Source organism: Carex rostrata, chromosome 2 (genome assembly GCF_964058835.1).
Source record: "Carex rostrata chromosome 2, lpCarRost1.2, whole genome shotgun sequence".
NCBI classification, from domain to species: Eukaryota; Viridiplantae; Streptophyta; class Magnoliopsida; order Poales; family Cyperaceae; genus Carex; species Carex rostrata.
In genome coordinates this window covers 14,550,434-14,569,026 of record NC_135919.1, presented here as the reverse complement: position 1 = coordinate 14,569,026, position 18,593 = coordinate 14,550,434, and the positions used below count along the sequence as shown (strand labels likewise).

The 18,593-nt window shown below is 34.9% G+C and overlaps 1 protein-coding gene across 1 annotated transcript; it reads right to left on the bottom strand.

Moving 5' to 3' along the window:
• Positions 1 to 8,318: 8,318 nt before the first annotated feature.
• LOC144544518 (Protein phosphatase 2C family protein) lies at positions 8,319 to 11,782 on the bottom strand. The gene is made up of 4 exons (XM_078293043.1): positions 11,371 to 11,782; positions 10,696 to 11,057; positions 9,868 to 10,104; positions 8,319 to 9,360 (listed from the first exon to the last, which is right to left on the bottom strand). Exons 1-4 carry the CDS (start codon positions 11,636 to 11,638, stop codon positions 9,145 to 9,147), a joined length of 1,083 nt encoding a protein of 360 aa, XP_078149169.1. The 5' UTR covers positions 11,639 to 11,782; the 3' UTR covers positions 8,319 to 9,144.
• Positions 11,783 to 18,593: the final 6,811 nt, after the last annotated feature.

Here is an 18,593-nt window from a genome sequence, read left to right as displayed (position 1 = left end):
TTCTCGTAGAAGACAGTATATGTATTATTATTTTACGTGTATACGCATGCATTGGTGAGAGCTGAGCAGAGCCGAGTGACTTCGTTCCGTCTTGGTGTCACTTGGCATGGGACGGCCCGACAGCCACTGAGCTGAGGGTCACTTGATCCTTGGATGGCTTTAGGATTTATATTATATGTATAAACTTTGATTATATATCTTTTTCGATTCATTTTACCATTGCGTGCGGGCCGGACTCGAGCCCTGAGGCACGGACGATTCGGGATTTATTCCTTCCCTACATTAGGAGCTACTTTGCTTAGAACGGGATTCCAAGCCGGGTAGTGTTGGGTAGAATCTTGTGCGGGATTCCAAGACCGGCGAGTCTTGGGTAGAATCTTGTACGGGGTTCCAGCACCGGTTTGGGTAGAATCCATGTGTGGTGTCCTATTGGTCTGGCCGGACGGTAGAGTTCTCTCCTGCTCATGAGGGAAAAGATTAACTTTTTACGACTTGCATTGTATGATTTCTCCTATTGGATATGTTTGGGTGATGAATCGTTAGGCAAGATGACACACCGGATTTTGATATAAGTATAACCATTGGCTAGTGTGCTGTTCTTGTGGAGCAATGCTCGATGTCACTAGGCAACGGGTATCATTGCACTCTGATCACAGTCCTTGGATTATATTGCTGGATCTTGTGATCCTATTGGCACGGCACGGGGTGATTTACTATATCCATATTACTATTATTATTATTGTATTTGGGCACACAGTGCAAGGAGTACTGGATTCCGACTTGATTTATATCCGATATTACACCTTGATTTTATTTTGGGCTTATTCCGCATGTTGGGATAATAGAATAATCGCATCATGGCATCATTCAAAAGCATTATAAATTATATTAGATATTAATATAGGTTCACACATGTGCATATTTTAATTGTATTCATTTTATAAATAAGAGTGCTTTGACCGTAGAGGATCCCTGAGGGAATAATTCTGGGTCACATACTGGGCGATTCGTCGCTCACCCACAAGTTGTTTCGTGAATTTTAGGTACAGGTTCTGGCGGTCCGCAGTTGGAGATGTCAGGAGCTGTCCCCGAGGGCCACACCACTTGACTTAGTCAGGGTTAGGCCTTTTGATTAGGTTTATGAGCCCTGTATTTCTTGTGTTATATATACGGGCTCGGTAGATCTTGTATCCCCTTTCATTAGATGTTATTTTGGATCCGAGACGGATTGGACTGTATGATATTTATACTTATATTTGATTATCTGATATGTGACTGATGCTGATGTTTTATATTATTTTGCTTCTGCTGTTGCTTGATTTATTATTTGTTTATCTTAGCCTTGTGTGCTTAATGATTAATTAAGCACGAGGCGAGGTTGATCACGCCTTAAATCCAGAATTCCTGGTTTGGGGTGTAACAGTTCCAATACCTCATTTTTTTCATACCTCATATTTTTGTTTTCAAAGTCCAAATTGTCGATCCGAACCGTTCAACAAAATATTTATACTAAAATATGAATGGAGATGAAATTTTATATTTTTTGAAATTTTTTTGCTATTTTTTAAGATAGGTACAAAATCACTGTTTTTGAACCGTTCAAAAAACAGTGATTTTCTATCCATCTTAAAAAATAGTAAAAAAATTTCAAAAATTATAAAATTTCATCCCTAACCATATTTTAGTATGGATATCATGTTGAACGGTTCGGATCGACAATTTAGACTTTGAATATGAAGAAAATGAAGATATAAAATATGAGGTATGATGAGGTATAAAAAAAAATGAGGTATTGGAACCCTCCTCCTTATAAAATTGGTTTCAACAGAAAATTAAATATTATATTTATAATAAAATAAACAAATTTGAAAATATACATAACTTTTTTTTTGCAATAAAAAAAGGAACTTGTACTTGATAGATAAAGAAAAATTGTTTTATACTTATAAAAGATTTTGTTGCATAAATAATCTAATTTGTATTTGATCAATAGGCAAATTTTTCGATACTTGTAAACTGATAGGAAGTAAGCACTATACCTCATTTTTTTTTTTTTAAAAAGAGTCACCATGATTTTTGATGATCCACTTTCTTTCTGAACTTTAGGAATCCTAGTGGTTTGAGCATTTTTTTTTTAATTTACAAAAAAAAAAAAGTGGGCATTGGTGTTATTTTCTATTTAATGTCGAATATTAATTATATAATCTGCTTGTTAGGGTCATGTTAGGTTATGGAGTGAGAGGTGGAGTAAACCGCTTACTCGACACTTAATTCATTAGACAAGTAAAATAGATAAAGTAAGATAAAGTAAGAGATGAGTTAATTCAAAGGTAACAAGGGATTAAGCCTCCTTAAGGCTTAATCTGCTTCATTTTGTTTTCTTAACCACTTAATCATGTCGAATGCTGATTCCTTAGCGCGGATTAAGATTACCTTTAGCCTCCTTTTACCCAGATTTTAATCATTTGCCCGGACCTTAAAAGGCATCTCTACCCCTTTATTTCGCTTCCTTAGCTTTCATCCACGGATTAAGACAACCGAATATCGGTTCCTTAGCGCTTCTTAAGCTCTTAATCTCTTGTTGCCGAACAACCCCTTATGTGAATTGATTTATTCCACGCTTACTTTACATGTTGGACCCACTATTATAGAAAGATGTTCATTTCTCAATATCTTACACCTTCAAATAGATTAGTTAAAGTCAAAACTTGAACTATAAAACAAAATGTAAAATATAAAGAGTAATAGGGAGTAAGTAATTTAATCTTCATTAATTTTACTCCACAACAAAACATTACCAAAAATTTCAAAAAAAAATATTTAAAATCTTTTAATGATAATTAAATGTCTAAGGAATTCCGAATTTTTTAAGTTATCACTTTACATAAAAAAAAAATTGACTGAGTTGAAGAGTTTGTAAACAAAAACAAAAACAAAAAAATACTAGATATGCAGAGATAATAGACGAAGTGGTGCGCAACTATTATCCGCATAATCATTTTTTGTAAAATTTAATTTAATTTGATACAATATAAGGTGTGTAGATAATAGATGGGCGTCAGTCATTAGGATGCGCGGCTATTATTTATGTACTTGGTAAAAATGATTTGTTTTTCAAACTCAGATCAACTATGTCTATTCTCAAAATGTTAACCAAAAAATATTCATAGGAAAATCAGAAAAAAAAAGAAGAAGTTCGTGATACACTAAGGTTTTTATACAGAAGCTCGGCTCTTAGTACCGATTTATTTTCTTAGCATTTATAAAAATAAAAAAAATCAAAACATAGCAGGTACGCATACTACATCTGTACATCAAGGAAGAAATGTGATCTAGTGTGGGTGCCTCAACTTTCTTCTTTCAACAAGTTTCTTGCCTGTAATATAGGAGGAAGCATCATTAAAAACATCAATTTAATTCTATAAAAGTAGGAGAATAAAAGCATTTTTTCTACCGGTGAGAGCTTTCAATAAAAAGTGGTTGCAGCAATTACGTGAAGATCTGTTATTTGGACGATTAGTAAATCTTTCAAATTTGTTATTTTCTTTAAAAAAAATTTTGTTATATATTTAGTTATAATAAACTTTTGGCACTTGAAATAAAACTTTATATATTTAATTTATGTAGAGCGAACAAAATTTAAATTTTAAAAAAAATGCAGATAGAATAAAAGAATGACAACAATCAAATGTTTATTTTGACAACAATAAGGGTCTTATATGCAATTTAAATTTTTGTGGGAATGAGATTTTTTGGAAATGGAAATGGAAATTTTAATTTGTGAAAGATCTTTTAGCCCATGAAAAATTTTAGAACATAGGTGTTCGGCAAATGCAAGAACGATTTCAATGCTCAAGTGACACAGGAAATCGTTACTTCTATATTGTAATTAAAGCTATTACCCGATCCATCCAGTACATCTACAATATGATTTGGATCAATTTTCAAATTAGCATTTACAATCCAATATAGAAGATGAAGAATACAGTAAAGATGTTAAAAGACTTAACAATTAACATCAAGTAAGAAATATAAAAAAAATGAAATTGTTAGACTTATGTGTCATAACTATGTTTATCGTCGAATTAGGAATTTAACTTAAAATTAGTTTAATATATTAAAATTAAATGTTTTTAGTTTAATTCCGTTTGTTTAATTAATTTTAAGTTGTGTTTATTTAGTAAAGTTAAGTAATCCGGTTAAATTTTATATAGATATAATAACCAATGGTTGTAATTAATATGAAACTTCGGGAGAAAAAAACAATAGTTTATATAATGAGGTGCACTTCGAAAAAAAAATATTATATAAACTATTTGTGACGTGACTATCGTGATTATTCGGGAGAGGAAAAAGAAAAGGAAAACTGTGAGCTTCAGCTCCTGGAAAAAAAACACAGCTTGAAAGTTTATCGTATTTTTTCCACAAACAATAGGAAAGCAGATGGTAAAGAAGTTTTGGGATATTGAAAATGGATATTATAAACCAGCTTCCGAACACTTTATGTAGAATTAGGATGTTGATAAGTTTATCAAGTCCATTTGAACTCATTTCAAAAATCTGTGTCTATTCGACTGGGTAGGATTAAGTCTCATTAAAGCTCCTTAAGCTCTTAATCTGCGTTAATCCGTCCAAACAGCTCCTCCTCAAGCAGGATCAAGAGGCCTTCCTTAGCACAAAATCTTAATCCAAAAGATCCCTTAAGAATTATGTCTCCTTTAGAGCTCCTCATGAGTCAAAAAGGTGCTTTATTTTGTCAATTATCCCCCCCCCCGCGAAAGACGAGACCCTTCACATTAATTTATTATTTTCTATGGTCTTCTCCAACAAAACAGGACACAATTACCTAGGCATGAGAATAAATGAACTTTTTCTTTTCGATCATTCCGTCGGAGGTTCACAGTTGTCCGACCAACAAATTTCAAATCTGATGCCTCACAGCTGTTCTCCTCGAGACGCTCTTTCTATTGACATCCCATTTATCATAGTTTTTTTTTTTTTTCTTTCGTTTCATTTGATATTTTTTTTTCATTTGATTTTCTCAAAATATAAGTCATCATTGATTTGATATGATTTTTAATTTTGCATTTTCTCAAACGACTCTAAGAAATTTCACTTTTTTCTACTAAGAAATTTCAATTTTTTTTCATTCTTTTATTTTGACCTCAAGTATTAAATTTATTTGAAAGAGAGTTTGGACATAAATAAGGGTTTGACTAAGAAATTTTTCTACTTGAGAACTCTCTGTAAATAGATGGGTACAGACCAGCATTTTCTTGAGTAATTTTTATTATATATCTTAAGATGCAATGTTAATATATGCTAGAAAATATGTAATTAAATTCTTGATTGCAATTTTATGACAATAGGCTCAAAGAATAGTGAAATCAAGTTCACTTCTATGTATCATTACCTTGTCTGTACTGACAATCAGGATGTAATGCATATGCACAGGGGCCCTCATTATTTATATTCTTTTATTTTAGCAAAGAAAATGGTGATTGTGTATATATAAAGATATTCATATTTTTGTAGAAGATTATTGGATGTTGGTGAGTTTAATAGCTTGGTCATGTTCAAAGATCATGCTACACACATCCTCTCTTCATAATTTACTATAAGGTCCTTAGTTTTTTTTTGTCATTTTTAAAAATCTGTCAAAACAAGAAAACAGCCGATTGAAACTTATACATTGCATTCCATCCACTATATGGTACTGGTAAAATGAGAGATTTCAAAAAGAATTAGAAAAGGGTATACGTGAAATTTGCTTGGGTAAATTTGAGAGTTTTTTATATTTAGAAAGGTAAATATGATATTATAAAATTTAGAGGGGAAAATGTGTAATTTGGAGATTTTTGAGGGGTATAACGTATACGTGAAATTCCCCCAAAAATATACATTTAGTTCATTTTTTTATTTTTTTTCATAAATTTGCGCCTTTAATTTATAAATGTAATGTAATGTAATGTGAAAAACAATAAATTAATTACCATTTCAATAATGTTATATAACAATTTAGAATGGGGGTATATTGGTCTTTGTCTCTTGTCACATAATAAAGTAGACTTTTTTTATGTTTAATCTTTCTTTCATCTTAATCTTTTACTTGCCGAACATGAGTTCCTTAGCGCTCCTTAAGCTCTTAATCCTTCACCCCTTAATTCATGTTGCCGAATGGGGCCATGATTAGCTTCAAACGATAAATTTGAACTGTTAATACTCTTCTACTTTTTACGAGTTATGCGTCTACATACAAAACTTTTAAAGTTTAAAATTAATTTGATATAAAGTTAAGCGGTCAAAATTAGAAGGTTTATAAATTAATTTTAATGTATTTATTTATTGAATGTTTTTTTATCACTTAACTCTATACAAAATTAATTCGAAATTTTAAAATTTCTGCACGTAGATACATCTCTCGTAAGATAGAGATGGGTTTCAAGGGTTCAAATTTGTCGTTTGAAATCAATTCAATAAATTTTAGAATTGAATTCAAGAAATACTTGATATAAGAACATCCTAGTTTTATTCATAAAGATACCTATAAAGTCATTTTACTCAAAAAAATCTCATGAAAAAAGCCACTGCCGAAACAGGGCTGTAAGTGTTTTATTTTGAAGGTGACGTGATGTACACTCGGCTTGGAGCTTAAACACCATCGGACCTTCCGACTGACATTTTCAGTCAACAAATCCACCGCCTTACAAGATATCAAATTTAAGATCCAAAAGAAATTCAATTTTTCAAAAAATAGCTGCTCTCGGTAGGAGTGTCAACGACACTCTTTTGGGAACTGTTCGGCTCCATTACTGTTCGCGTGAGAAAATAAAAATTCAGTTCTTTCCACAGAAACAATAAAAAACAGTTCAATTCCTATGCCTACACTCATTTTCAATAGTGGGCCAAACAGACCCTATAGGTTTACCCAACCTGTACTGTATATAATAAGACGAATACATGTACTATTTTTTTCGTAAATTTATCGGGTATGAAAATGGGTAAATTTTTTTTTTCGTTATCTAAACTGTGAAGGATACGGATAAAGAAATATTGAAAAGAGTATTTTAATTATAAAAAGAAATTATATATATTAATAAATATTGAAAAGAGTATATTAATTGATTTACAAGCACTTAGTATTATCATTTTTTTAAAATAAAGTACTATACATGTGTGAAATGAATGTATATGTTTTATTGTTTTATTTAATAAATAATATAAAAAATTATTATATTAGTATTATCCGTTATTCAACCGCTACTATTTCATTATCCGACAACCATAACGAGTAAGAGTAGGATACGGCTAAGAATAGAATACGGACACGGACAATTTGTAACGGGTACGGATATGAAAATACTGTCATCCGATCTTTACCGTACCCATTGACACCCCTAGTTCTCATCTTTGGACGGGTATTTAAGACTTCTACTTTCAATCTCAAAATTCACATATTATTTTTCTTAATGATTCAATTTCAGAAGTTCCTTAAATAAAAGAAATACGGCTGCAATCCTATCTTTCATCTCCATTTCTTCATTTAACTCGGAAAAGAAATTAATTACCACTCTTAACGGAATATAATTTACCACCAAATTATTATCTCGCTTTTAAAACTGAGGCTTAAAAGTGCAAGAGAGCAGGATTATCCTTCGACTGCCAAATCTAATTATTGCCGTAACCGAACAATTGCAGATAATTTCTTTCACCAGCAACCATTCTTCTCCTATCATGAACACATAATACTCGTCCATGCCTCAATCAATAAAACATGCAAAATATGAACAGCAATACTTGTTCATGCTTTGATTAATAAAACATGTGAGATATGAACCACGGGTTTAGTGAAGTGACACGAATTCCATCTCTCCATAGGGAGACCAAGATTCAATTCCGAAAATAACATCTAAAGATGAAAGGACATTGAAACTCTTTAATTAAAAATTAAAAAAATAAAACATGCAAGATGCTTAGCTATCTACACTCAGTTTGGACAGACAATCCATAGGCCCAAAAACGAATGCATATATGGATCAAGTGCATCTATTCAGATTTCACACCCAATCCGACGAATCCATCCATTTGGTAAAAAATTGAGAAACAAATGCAGCAGTCATTTTATTTTATTTTTTTTAAAAAGTCATCAACATGATTAACAATCTTAGTCAAAGAATACATGTACCAGTCAGAATACCAGTTTCTTTTTTTTTTTTGAGGAAACAGAATACCACTTTTCTAGATATCTATGAACTTAGAGATCTCATTTAAAGACATGTACACCTAGGCAAACAATGAGCTTAAGATTAGGAGTGATATCAGAAAATGAAAAACAGTAGAATAGAAGTTCAGTTGATTGCATTATTACAGGCCTTAAATCACCGTAAAGAACTATGAAACATAACATTATTTACATTCATGAAACTACACAAGGTACATCAGCCGAGTAATTTTAACAAAAGGAAAAACAATTATAAAAGAGTTGTGTTATTCAATTTTCTCTCAATCTAAATAAAAAATTAATAAAAATCCAAAAGAATAAGAAAAGGAAAAAAAAACAACAGTTGGAATCAGCCGCCATCATGAAAAGGGTGAGAGTTCTGTTACAAACTCTCACCACTAAATTCTCTCCCTTTTTTCATCTGATCCAACTAGATAATCTATAGGGGCATGTCCAGATAAATTAAACATTGAGTTTTGTTTAGTCCTCGCATTAAATACTTTTTGTTCTTTTGTTGTCCATTCGCACCTTGGACACCAACTCCCCTTCAACATCCACCCGAAATTACTAGATCTTGTTAACAAATTGTACTAACAAAATCAGGCATTGATTGAACAAGAAAAGGAAAAAGGGAGATAAACTCAAACAAGCAAATTGAAATGAATAAATAGTAAGGGCTTTTGCTGATAAACAAGCCCGGTTTTTCCAAAACTTGCATTCTACCACTCAGAACTATATTACCAGATCCCGGCCAACTTTTAAAAGACTCAGTTTCAGGAGAGACATATATGGCACTATTCAGTTATGGAGGGGTAATTCAGAAATTTCAGAAAGGTCAGAGGCCTTGTCTGGCGAGAAGAAAAGATCGCCGTCATGAAGGATTTGAACGGAACTCAAATAAGAGGCAATTTAAGAAAATTATATCAGTTGTCCAAGGGGCATCGCAACGATAAAGAGGGACCGGTTTGCGAGCACCTGCCTTGGTAAGGATCGTGATTTAGAAACACGACAATTACAGTTATGTCATCGTGAAAATGACGCCTGACCTTCTTATCTATGCTGATTAGGTCAGAGTAGCGCATTTCTCGTTTTCGAGCTGCATCTTGCAGAGCGGCTTTTATTAGCCTCTTTGCACTCCCCTGAACAAAAAGAAATAGCTCAATTAATGAAAATATATAGTTATATACTAAACATTTCTTTGATATATATAATGAAATGTGTTTTCCATTTAAATATGTCAAGCATTAACGCTTTAGACACACAGATTTTCAGATATCAGGATCTCAGTTGAATATCTGCTACGTAATTGGCGTAATTACAAGGAAGACACATGGAAGATAGCTAATTATATACTTTTTGTTTTGCAAATTGTGTCGGACAAAATATTTATTCAATTTATTGTACATTCAATTAAAGCCCATCATTTTTTAACATATTTGCTTGGTTAGGTTAGTTAGGGGTGTATTCTACGAGAGAGTTACTTTATTTATTACTCCATTTTTCTATTGAGCATAAAGTGCAGTCTGTAGTGTTAAATAAGGGCACTTCCCTCAGCCTAGTTTATAGATAGGTGTCCCAAACAACAACCAAGAAGAAGACAGTGATGATGATAAAGAGACAAAACTAATTAAAAACAAGGAGCTTACAGCATGGGGATGGCTGTGAACAATGTCGACAGCTTCCTGATTAGAGAGGTGCTCCCAGAGACCATCAGAGGCAAATATGAGGAAAGAGTCATTTGGCTGGATTTCTCGAGAAAGTATAGTTGGATCAGCCGTCATTATTGGTGAAATGAAGGGCTCAGATATTCTGAACTTTGGCTTAATCGGTTCCCTATTGTACTCTGCATATTTCATGTATGCGTCCCCTATTGATCGAGAAACCTGCATATTTGAGAAATACAATGCAAGGACGTTAGCTCGATCAATGTTAACAGTTTTAGATCTGATACTGCTTCCACTACTGGCCCAGATGAAACTGCATAGCAATAGTACTACATAAACATAGTACGAAACATCAGAAATAACAAGGTAGCTTTCAAGGACCGGTGCAAACAAATAATAAGAGTACTGGCCTTTCGGTACTAGTAAAATTTTAGTTATATATATCAGCACAAGGCCCTACTACAAAAGGGTAGGACGAGTAAACATGACCAGGTACTACCGTACTAGTACCTGCAATATAACCAATACAATTTGGTACTGAATATGCCACAGGAAACAGTATGAGCCATTCAGTACAGTTACAACATGCAAACAACAGAAATGCAGTTCTAGTAGGGAGTACCAAGGTACATATACACCAGTATAAAGTTGGACGACTAATGCTGATAAAAAACAGTCCGTGCATATTGATAACGGTTTTAACCACCTAGCCATACTGGTCTGAGAGTCGTATGCTATTACAAACATCCAGTACTTTATAATCTAGAGCAAGAAGTATACATAAGACTATATTGGATGAAGGTAATCTACCTGTATAATGCCCTTAATTCGCCAAACTCCATGCTTAAACTCCACAATTTGTGAGTCATCAGGATGTCGCGCCTTCATCTCCCTCCTGACATCCTCTAGATTTGCATTGTGCTCAGTCGACAGCTGTATGGCCTCGACCTTGTGACCAATTTTCCTACCCAACACCGCCCGTGAATCTCCTGCATTTGCAATGTGCATCGTGTTTTTCTGAATGACGCCAACTAGGCAGCATGTGCCACATGTTGCAATATCTGGTTGTGTGTTCCATAGTTGAGACACGAGGTTTATGAAGCCTTCTTCTGTAGCTAGAAATGCGCGCCTGATGCTGTCGTCTGTCACACTATCAGGACCTTTAGAAATATCTGCATAAATACCAATTTTATTTGTGTAAGCCTTACTAGTAATATAGAGGCTGTATTTATGTCCATATGCTGAAATAAAACAAAAAAAATCTGTTGGTAACTGGACAACACGAGTTTCCCACCTGTAAGTAACCCTCAATACTAGTCATGAAGAGTCATTGTAAACATAGTCCGTGGTCACATAACCACATGGTCTTTGAAGATAAGAAAATCGTTGTAAACAAAGTCATGCATGGCATGTCAAATTTCTACCAGGCTATGTACCAGGGGAAAAAAAATCAACTTATCAGAAAAGGGACGTTCAAATCATCACCTATGTAGTGTTGGAACAGATGATCACAAGTATAACGTGCTGTATCCGGGCCGCCATGGCCATCAAACACTCCAACAAAGGTTCCAAAGTCTCCCGACTCTATCCGACACTGATCTTCCAGCACCTGGTTCGCCTGGATCACCGCCGCTGAAACATCGCCCGAGCACCTCCGGAGATCGCGAGCCCAGAGTGACGGGTCGTCTCTGTCATCGTCATGCGAGAAAGGGGAGGCGCACGAGCAGAGGAATCTCGTCAAGGATCCAGGCATCCTCACACCACATCTCTCGGTATGGTCTTGGCTACTACCCTATCGCCAAAACCCTAGTTTATGGAGGGAATTAGACGGAGAGATGAAGGGGGAAGAGGTAGGGGAAAGAGGCGCGGCGTAGGATAGTTTGGGGCGGCGCACGTTAGAAACAACAGGGGTTGGATGGGAAAAGCGAAAGAGGGAATTTGGTCGGCCCCGTGTCGCTGTCTATGACATGCGGAGATAAAATTTCGTTTCTCGATTATCGAAGTTTACATACTTTTTACCCTTTAGACTACGTGGGAATATTTTACTGGTTGTTGTCTAAAAATGTTAGGTCATGGAAATGAAAATGGGCACACCAGGTTTCCCGTGAAACGAAGTATTCGATGTGCGTGGATGAAGCCCACTTACGTTATTGTAAGGAGCAGCCCTTGAAAGTGTTATCTGGGAAAGAGCTACCTGATGTTCTTCTTGAATATGCCTAATTTTTTTAGTTTAATTGCCTTTTTTTCAGCTAAAATCTTCTCTGTGGACTCCACAGGTCAAAATATGTAAACATATATTTTAAAATAGAGGAGGGTTGATATGCCTCCATGTTTCTGTGTCTCCGTCATGTTTTCATCTCTCTATCATTTTTAAAGTTCAAACAGTCGATCTGAATCGCTCAATCTAATTTTCATACTAAAATATATTTGGAGACCAAATTTTATATTTTTAGAAACTTTTTTACTATTTTTTTAGATATATAAAAAAATATTATTTTTAGATGGTTCAGATTTACTGATTTTGTACCTATTTAAGAAAATAGTAAAAAAAATTTTAAAAATATAAAATTTGGTCTCCAAACATATTTTAGTATGGAGGTTAGGTTGAGCGGTTCGAATCGACTGTTTGAACTTTGAAAATGATGAAGAGAGATGGAGACATGATGGAGGCATTTGAACCCTCCTCTTTAAAATATAAAGGAAATGTATTTGCATATGGTTGTCTAGAATTTTAAAATCTCTATTTAGTATTTATGTTAGAAAAATATCTAGCTTAGTTATATTCTGGAAGGTCCTCAGATTTAATCTCTTGCATGAAGACGAGACGAAAAAGATTTTGCGAAGTTAGGTTGACCGAAGAACCTCTCATTCAAAAATGGAAGTTCTTAAAAAAAAATCACCAGTATTCCATCTTCAAATGTTTAGTCACCAGTATTCAATGATTAAATAGGACATATCAAAAAATAATCACAGTGCTTTTAATTTTGACAGTTATCTTTCGAGCTGTATAATTAGTGACAATGGTCTCTCAACGCAATTTACTATTTAATGCTCAGTGTTTAACCATTCAATGATAAAAAATAGCCTCGATAAAATAATTTTGTCCGAATATTTTATGAATTCTAATACTCTGCAACTTTTCAGTAACAGTTTTTAAATTAATAAAATTCTTATTTCATGTATAATCAATTTTTATTTTTTATGAAACTGTATCTATCCTTTAAAAATAAAATAGAGCAAGCAAAATAAAAAAAATAAAATAACAAACAATTCAAATATTATGAGTATATAATCAAGCACCTGAATTAAAAAAAATTACGAACTTTCTAGAAATTAAAAGGCCTTTAATCATCAATATTTTTAATTAAGGGCCGTTAAACATGACCCCGAATTTTTTATTAATAGAAAATATATTATTAAAATATCGAGATTCAATAACGTTTGCGGTTATTTTCGATAACTAAGAAGAACGGGGCGCGTAAACCCGTCCTAGCGGACGGACCAGCTAAACCCGTCCGATGTTAAGCCCCCCCCGCTTAATTAATCAAAATCATCCGATAAATCGAAAAAAAAAAAAAAAAAAAAATGAAGACTCGGGACGGGGACGTCAAGCCCGTCCGAGAAAAATCGAAAAAAAAAAAAAGAAACTCCGGACGGGGACGTCAAGCCCGTCCGAGAAAGAGAAATCGAAAAAAAAAAAAAAGTCACGGACGGTAGGGACAAAAATCACCGTTTGAGGGACGGCTTAAGACATCCCGTCCAGCCCAAAAAAAAAAAAAAAATACAGACGGGTTACTTCATCCCGTCCCACAACCTATTACTCCCCTCCTATCCATCCCTTTCGCAGAAAAAAAATTTGAGTCCGTCGGTGCTTCACAGAGACAGCTCCACTCCACAACGCCTCCTCTCTGGGACGGAGTAAAGCAGTCCGTCCGGATTCGTGATTTTCTCCTGTCGGCCATCACCGTCGCTGTCGAACTCGCCCTCCCATCACTCAATCCATCACTCAATTAAGGTAATTTTTTAATATACAAAATTAAAATAAATTACAGTAAAAATAAATTAATTGATAATAATTTGTTATCAAACTGTTAATTACAGTGAATTTTGTTAATTGCACTTAAAAAAAAATAATAAATTAGGGTTTCAGGGTTTATAAAATTTAATTCATTTATAAACTCATTTGATATGGTATAAATTATTTCATTTTAATATATTTATTTAAATTAGTCCATAGCATAGAATTAATAATGTTGATAGAATTATTGTAATTAATTTGTAGACTCATTTGATATGGTATAAATTAATTAATTTAAATTAGTCCATAGCATAGAATTGATAATGTTGATAGCATTATTGTAATTATTCTTGAGATTAACTATGTACTCGCAATTATTAGATATGAATAATTCATAGTGTTATTTTGACAATATTTTAGCCTAAAGTTCATAGTTCATTCATTTTGAATTTTTTAGCAATGCAAGTAATTTAGGTAATGCAGGTACTTATTTTCGTAATCTATTACAAAAATGAATTGAATTAATTAGATCTCAAGTTTATTACTTTGTTAAGTGTATTTTGCAAGAAGTAATAAATTAGATAATTTATTCATCTCGTATTTTATTTATTTCTTAATTTATTTATTCTTGTGAGTTGTAGAGTTCTTAGATAATTGCTTAATTTAGTAATTTATTTAATAATGTGAGTGGTTAGCAAAAATTAATTTTTTCAAAATGTTATGTATGCAGAATGTCAAGCAGTCGTGATGAGGGTGGCCCTTCACATGCTGCAGCTGTATATGGTGATTCTGGTTTTGATTCTGGTTTTGATTCTGGTTTTGATTCGTCATGGTCAGCAAGTAATTTTAGCAATTTATTATGGATGCCGCATGACCAACATAAGGTCTCACGAATCCATGATGATGTAAGTTATTCCATGAATCATTTAATATTTTTTTTATAAAATGATATAACTATTTGAATTACAATATTTTTATTTTAATCAAATTGTATAACATTGACAGGATTACAGAGATGTAGGAGTGGACCCTCGAGGTATCTGGACTGGGATTGAGTACCACGACCTTTGCAAACCATTCTTGCTTAGACTCGGTTTGTATCAGGTTTCTCAAATGGGTCACATGAAAATTGACCCATCACTCCTCGCTGGTCTCGTGGAGCGATGGAGACCAGAGACTCACAGTTTTCATCTTCCCGTGGGAGAGATGACAATTACGCTGCAGGATGTTTCTTGTCTCTGGGCGCTGCCGATCATGGGGTTACCGGTGACGGGTCCTTCAGACCGTGCTTGGTCTATCTTAGTGGATCAGCTTCTTGGAAATGGTACCGCAAGTGCGGTGCTTAAAAAAAAAAAGAGATCGGGGCCGAATGACGCGCAAGAGGTTCGTTCGCAATCTGGGTATGCTATAAATTTGAGAGAATTGCGTGATCGATTTGCTGGAATGCTAAACTCGGAACCGAATGAGCCTACAGAGGAGCAGGTACGCCAGTACACAAGGGCATATGTACTCGATTTATTCGGGTCTATATTTTTTGCTGATTCGTCGGGAGATTCGGTTCCGGCAATGTATTTACAATTTCTTGGAAATCTTGATTCCCCGGAACAGTAATCCGGCAATGCACCAGAATTACGTAAATGAGGCATGTAATCCGGGAGGCCACTTGGTTGTTCCAACCAGGTATTGGAGTCATTACGACATATTGCCATATCGAAATTGGTTCCAGAACAATGGCATGTTCAATATTTTCTTAGGAAAACAGTGCATAGAAGGTCTTGATGATCCCCAGCGAGCGCCGTTGTCCATACATTGATACACCTTCCATGGTTTAGGGATCTCATTATGATTGGTATCTTGATATTTACCGACATTATTTAAATACGCAACTGCATCTGGATTTTTCTTTCGCAATATTTCGAAGAACTCCTCAAACCTCCGTGGCTTCTTTTTGTTGCAAAGTATTTTAAATAAGTCACAAAGTTTTCTATTGTGTACTTTTTTCATCAAATTCTCAGCAATGTGTTGTGAGCACAATCTGTGAACGCACTCGCCACCATCCTCGTACCAACCACCGTATCTATCGGTGAATACTTTTTTGATCCCCATGTGCCGATCAGAAACAACGCACATGAACTTATTACCAATTACCTCTAGACGCAGCCACCTCATGAACCATCCCCATGTCTGGAAACTCTCTTCCCCGACTAATGCAAAAGCCAGAGGAAGCAACTGGTTCTCAGCATCGTAACCGCACGCTATCAGCAATCTCCCTTGATACCTACCAGAAAGGAAGCATGCATCAATACTGATGATTGGCCTGAGATGAGGCACTGCAGCAATGCACGGACCGTAAGCCCACGCAGCTGCCTTAAACAACCTTTCTGTTGGATCTCCTGTGGGTTCGTGCGCAACTCCGAATTTTGTTCCTGGATTGTCTTTTTTAATTGCTTCCAACAATGGAGTGAGAAGGTCGTAAGATTTTTCCCAACTACCGAATAGTTGTGCGATTGCCAGCTCTCGGCCACGCCACAACTTGTTATATTTGGGAATTATTCCCTTGTATTTTTTACGGACTAGCCCTTTAACGCTTTTAATGGTTAAGGCAACATTCTCCCTAATATCTTCTCGTATAACATCGGCGACCATTTTTGCAGTTAATTGTGCATGATCGGTACGAGAAGCATTGGCATGGCATGTATGTGGTCCTGAAATTGTTCTAATTTTCCACTTAGATGAAAATAATCCAGACTTAGCATACAAACGCCACGCACACCTGGTGTCCTTGCAATTGACTATCATGCTAGTTCTATTGCTCCCCGTAATTTTTACTTCAATATTATTTTTGATGTGATAACTATTTATTTTCAATTGTAGAGCCTCTTTTGAAGAGAACTCATTACCTACAGCAAGTGTATCATGAACATGTTTCGGCCTACTGAAGAAGTTGACATCTGCGGGTTGAAATGCTGAGGTGTCATTGAAGCTTGCCACAGGGTGACTTACACCGCGGTCACTTATGGGAAAATGTTCAGCCTGAACGCGTGGTGTTTGGTGTGATTGTGTTGAGGTATCATCCCGGACATCCCCTTCTGAATCAGCTTCATTATCCCAGTCGGCGTCATCCTCAGATGAGTCGGCGTCATCCTCACATGAGTCAGCATCATCACTTTGTGGCACATCATCAAAATCAGTATTAGGATCAGCTACCTCCGGTGGATCGATCCACGGGCTACTCTGATTATTGTATTATGTCTGAACAGACGGTGACAACTCGTTCACATTGGGATAAGGATGCAAATAAAGGTCTCGCCTCGGTGTTTGTTGTGTCTGATAGGGTTCAAAGAAACTGGGACCCGCATAGTTACCACTATATTGGGTCTGTCGAGGGTCTTGCCTCGGTGTTTGTTGTGTCTGATAGGGTTCGAAGAAACTGGGACCCGCATAGTTATCACTATATTGGGTCCGTCGAGGTTCTGGATTTGTTTCCGGTACCATACTATTAACGAATAACTGCGGTTCTATTTCACCGATGATTGGAACTAACTCAATGTATAAATCAAGAAAAGTATACTGGGTTTGGGCACGCATACTTTGGATATAAATACCTCTCCAACTCTGATCGCACACGATTTCAATTTTCTCATAATAACGTCGGGCTGTTGTACCAACATTAACCCGTGCATGTGCTTTTAGGTTATACTCATTCTCAGAATATCCAAGTTGGCGATAAATTTCACCTTTCACATCATACCAACCGTATTCATCAGTCACACTCAAAGAGAATCGAGGACTAATACTATACTCTACTCCTTTACGACCGTGTCGTATTTCACCACCAAAATAAATCCTCAGCATCAACATGATTAATTTTTTTTAAAATTAACCTACACAATAATGAATAAATTACATATTATTATTATTACAATAATAAAAACTAATTTAAATTAAATTATTTTACAAAAGTTGGTACAACATAATGAATTAAATTAACCAGGTAGGTCATGAAAATCATATTCAGAGTATGAATCGTATGTTATATGTCTCTGTTGGTAGTCATTATAAAACATTTGATACTCTATATAATGCTATGAAATTGACAGTAACTACACAACCCAAATACTTGTAAAAAAAATTGTAAATATAAATTATTTCATTCCATTTGCATCTCTGTAAATAATTCATTTCAATTACTAAATAACATAGCAGAAAAATTAATTGAAGAGTTACCTGTTTAAAATTTCACTTTGCTATCGTCTCTGTCTCAGTCTGCTATTAAGCTCTATCTCTATTTCTGTCTTTCGACTTTGCTATCGCTTCTGTCTGTCTCCGTCTGTTATTCAGGCCATGGTTGAATATTAATAAGAAAACTTCTTCTTCGGACGGGTTTGACGTCCCCGTCCCGACTTTAGGCATCCTATTCTGTCCTTTTTAGACATACTGTTCTAGACATTCAATATAATGATCATACGTTTTAGACATTCAATATAATTATCATGTTTTAGACATTCAATATAATAATCATGATGCTTGGAATTTCGCATAATTTTCTCGGACGGGCTTGACATCCCCGTCCCGAGTTTTCTTTTTTTTTTTTTTTTTTTTTTTGCGATTTCTCGGACGGGCTTGACAAACCCGTCCCGAGTTTTCTCCTTTTTTTTTTTTTTTTTTTTGCGATTTCTCGGACGGGCTT